Source organism: Sipha flava, unplaced genomic scaffold (assembly GCF_003268045.1).
Source record: "Sipha flava isolate LNK unplaced genomic scaffold, YSA_version1 1_pilon_pilon, whole genome shotgun sequence".
NCBI lineage: Eukaryota > Metazoa > Arthropoda > Insecta > Hemiptera > Aphididae > Sipha > Sipha flava.
In genome coordinates, this window is record NW_020272783.1 from 3,309,528 (window position 1) to 3,313,063 (window position 3,536).

General features: G+C 47.4%; 1 protein-coding gene across 1 annotated transcript; it reads left to right on the forward strand.

The window, feature by feature from the left end:
- The first annotated feature begins 1,008 nt into the window (after positions 1-1,008).
- On the forward strand, positions 1,009-3,114 carry LOC112682137 (homeobox protein Hox-D3a-like). Its single transcript, XM_025552644.1, has 4 exons — positions 1,009-1,266; positions 1,400-1,902; positions 2,042-2,116; positions 2,724-3,114. Exons 1-4 carry the CDS (start codon positions 1,164-1,166, stop codon positions 2,772-2,774), a joined length of 732 nt encoding a protein of 243 aa, XP_025408429.1. The 5' UTR covers positions 1,009-1,163; the 3' UTR covers positions 2,775-3,114.
- The last annotated feature ends 422 nt before the right edge of the window (positions 3,115-3,536 follow it).

Consider the following 3,536-nt stretch of genomic DNA (forward strand, 5'->3'; position numbering starts at 1 on the left):
CCGCTCGGTTCGACCGGCAACCGGGATTTACTACTCGTTCGTGACGAAAACAACGAGAGTAATACACTGCCGCGGTAATAACTTAATAAATTATTACCGCCGTCGTCAAACGATGTTAACGCGTTCGTCCGCCCCCGGCTACGCCGATAAAATATAGCTATTACGTGACGTCAGCTTAACAACCGTTTTTGAAAAATAACATATTTTTATTCGTGCGCAATCGACGAAACCGCAACACATGTAAATCGAAATGAACCATGGGAACTCGCTCTTCGTGAATGTTCCGCGGTTCTAACGAGTGATTCCGTAAGTCGTTTGCAATGCGATTTAGCGGAACACGTGGAACAACGCATTTCGAAGTGAAGATTTTGAAACGATGTGTACACCGTATCAAGACACTTCTTTCACGCTTGGGAACGACGCGTGAAACAAGAGGCTCGGACAGGAGGATCATAAAATAAATATATTGGAAAAGTTTAAGTGTCCACAAACAACGACAAACAATGTATCATGTGTTTGCGCGACGAAATTAAATAATTATCGGACACCGTGGGATCGGGTGTCGGCGACCAGCGTGAACGCAACACGTCGCGTTCAACGATAATACTATTTATATTGCGGACCGTATTAGATCGGACCGAAGTGTTGCAGTGCGTTCCGTGTTGAATCCGTTCGAAACGGCTTTTCGACGCGTGCCAAACCGACATGGCCGTTCGAACGGGAGGGAGAGAGAGAGAGAGAGAGAGAGAGAGAAAATAATAATAAAATATCGACATGAATCACCCGATTCCCCGCCGTCGCTGCGTGCGTATAATATTTACTCAGGGCCGACGTGCGCAAAAGTCGCACTCCCTCCCCGCCGGGGTCGGCGCTGATAAATAACAAACGCGTATGCGCTGAGAGTCACGAGCGTTTAAATACCGGACGGGGGGACGACGACCGAGGGTGGCACCTCTCCGACACAAAAGCGGAGACACGGATTCTGCTCTTCGAGTTCATTGTGTCGCTCCCCCGCTACCCCACCGGACGTCGACATCCCTAAATGTTCAACCGGACTCGGCAGTCAACTGGCTGGCGGAGGGTCACCACACGCACCCCCGACGACGATTTATAGGTTAGTCGGTTTTCGGGACCCGGCCCGCTACGACACACTCCGGTGAACCATGTCCGCGTACGATTGGGATTCGCGCGAGTTGCACGCGCATCACCATCAGCAGCAGCAGCAGCATCGGTTCACCGTCGGACCTCCGCAGACGGATAGCAAAGGTGAGTTGCGCGCGTTAGGCTTACTCGGTTCGGGGCAGAACCGACTGCGGAACAGGGATGTTGCGCGGAAACTCGGGACCGCGGAACGTGCGTGAATGTGTTTGTAAAGCGATGGCGCGAACGGTTGTTTCAGGGGGCAAGAGGTCCAGGCAAACGTACTCCAAGTACCAGACGGCCGTGCTGGAGACGGTGTTCCGGACGTCCAAATACATTGTGCGCAGCAAGAGACAGCAGATGTCGGCCGAGTTGAACCTCACCGAACGGCAAATAAAGATATGGTTCCAGAACAGACGGATGAAGGAGAAAAAGTGTCACAGGGATGCGCCGCGAGTGGTGGAGGAACGCAGTGTCCCTGCGGTCACGGCGTTGGCGACCGGTTACGGTGACGATTACGCTGTCGATCCCGCGGGCTACTTAGCGGCTGCGCCGACCAACAACAATCTGCAGGACGATGCGTTCGCCGATTACCGCGGCCCCGAACCGTCCTCCTGCAAACTCCAGGATGACGGCTGTTACGCCGGTTACCCGACCGGTGGCTACGATTTGCTGACCCCCGAACCGGCAGACACGTACGTCAAGCAGCAATGGCAAGCTCCGGTGACCGCGGTTGACTTTCACCAGGACCTCTACGGTGACGTGAGTGCATATAACATTAACGTTCTGTTACGTCGCACTCGAACTAATCGTTCGATGTATCGTTTCGTATTCCTCGAGGAGGATACCGCATTATGTATTATGCATTATTTGTTTTGACGTACATTTTTTATCCTCGCAGCACGATTTGGGCCATTTCCAAAGACTTCCGGTGACGCATCACCTCCATCATCACCACCGCTCGTTGAACTCACAAGTAAGTAAAATCAGTATAACGAGTAATTTTATATGAATAAAAAAAATCAATATCTTAAGAAAAGGGATGTTTGGTATTATTATATATTGCATTTTCAACATTTCTAAAGCGTGAAATATTCCGAGTTATTCGTGAATGTTTATATGTTTTCCGAGCTCTTCGTACTATCGGATAAGGAAGCCAATAGAAACAAACAGTTACTACAAGTTAATGTGATGCACTTGCGTCCGATTGAACCCGTGTTAGATACGCATAGTATAATACGTTTAATCGACTAGACTTGCAAAACGAGTGTTTTCTGAACACACCAGAAAATCGTGTATGTAGAACGACTGTTAAATGTAAATTACCTTTTACGGGGGCAGATTCAGATCCAGGTAACGGTAAGATGGAGGTAAGAGGTTTCTTTGAAATTCAAAAGGCACACTTAAATCGTTGCCCTGTTTGTACCAATGTTTAAAATAGGTTTAATTGGTTTTGAATACATTTTAAATCGTGGAGAGATACACGTAGAAATTCTAAATCGCTCCGAATTTGAAATATAATAAAATTCACCGAGAACGGGATACCTAAAATAATTGTAAACGAAAATCGTGTGGTTTCGCAGGTTCACGACTACTGCGGTCCGCCACAGCTGCAAGCTGCGCACGGCTATTGACGGCATCCGACGATAAATTTTATGTTCCCGCACGCGTTCTCTGACGTGCGGCAGTAGTACACACGGTGCTAAGAATCTAGTCGATCTAGTCAATCTCGTTTTATTCGGATAGCGTTCAGCGGCGGGACGATAACAAACATTTGCAGACATGATGCTCGGGTGAGGGATGAATATTCTAAGAGTAACCAGAAACAGCGACGTCACAACGGAACCCTTTCGCGAATCGGATCGCACCCATCCGCGTAATTCCGTGACCGGATCTCGTACGAGAGACTAGGCGAAAAGTGTATAATTTTTTTTTTTTTTTTTTTTATCATTATTATATATTATTATAATTTACAAAACTCTAAATCAAAATTATTATTACAAACGAATATATTGTATGATATAAGAGAACCTATGTAATTATAAAATAGTTTGTGCGTGCGTGTGTATGTGTGTGTGTGTTTTACAATTCAAATATATAACTAATTATTAATATTTATCATCGTTTGAATTGTACTTTTACGGTAACAGCCACATCGTACGTTTGGCAGATTTATCGTCCCCGTAGAACCGCCGTACTGCAGCGTAAGGGTACTGTACATAGTTGTATTGCGACACGTGAACATATTGTCTCTTCCGCGGGCACGTACGCGTTGCTCCTCTCCCGCACGACCATTTGGACGCAAGCAGCTGTCCCTGTCCATACATACGCGCGTGTACAAACGTACCGCGGTCCCAGGTAAGCCGAGGGTTATACTTGTATGTTGGCGGTCGTGG

What these genes read in the sequence shown, in the direction of transcription:
- LOC112682137 (XM_025552644.1), top strand. Translation starts at nt 1,164, where the DNA reads ATGTCCGCGTACGATTGGGATTCGCGCGAGTTGCACGCGCATCACCAT. An exon ending in TCCGCAGACGGATAGCAAAG is followed by an intron (nt 1,267 to 1,399) that starts GTGAGTTGCGCG and finishes CGGTTGTTTCAG; the next exon opens with GGGGCAAGAGGTCCAGGCAA. An exon ending in ACCGCTCGTTGAACTCACAA is followed by an intron (nt 2,117 to 2,723) that starts GTAAGTAAAATC and finishes GTGGTTTCGCAG; the next exon opens with GTTCACGACTACTGCGGTCC.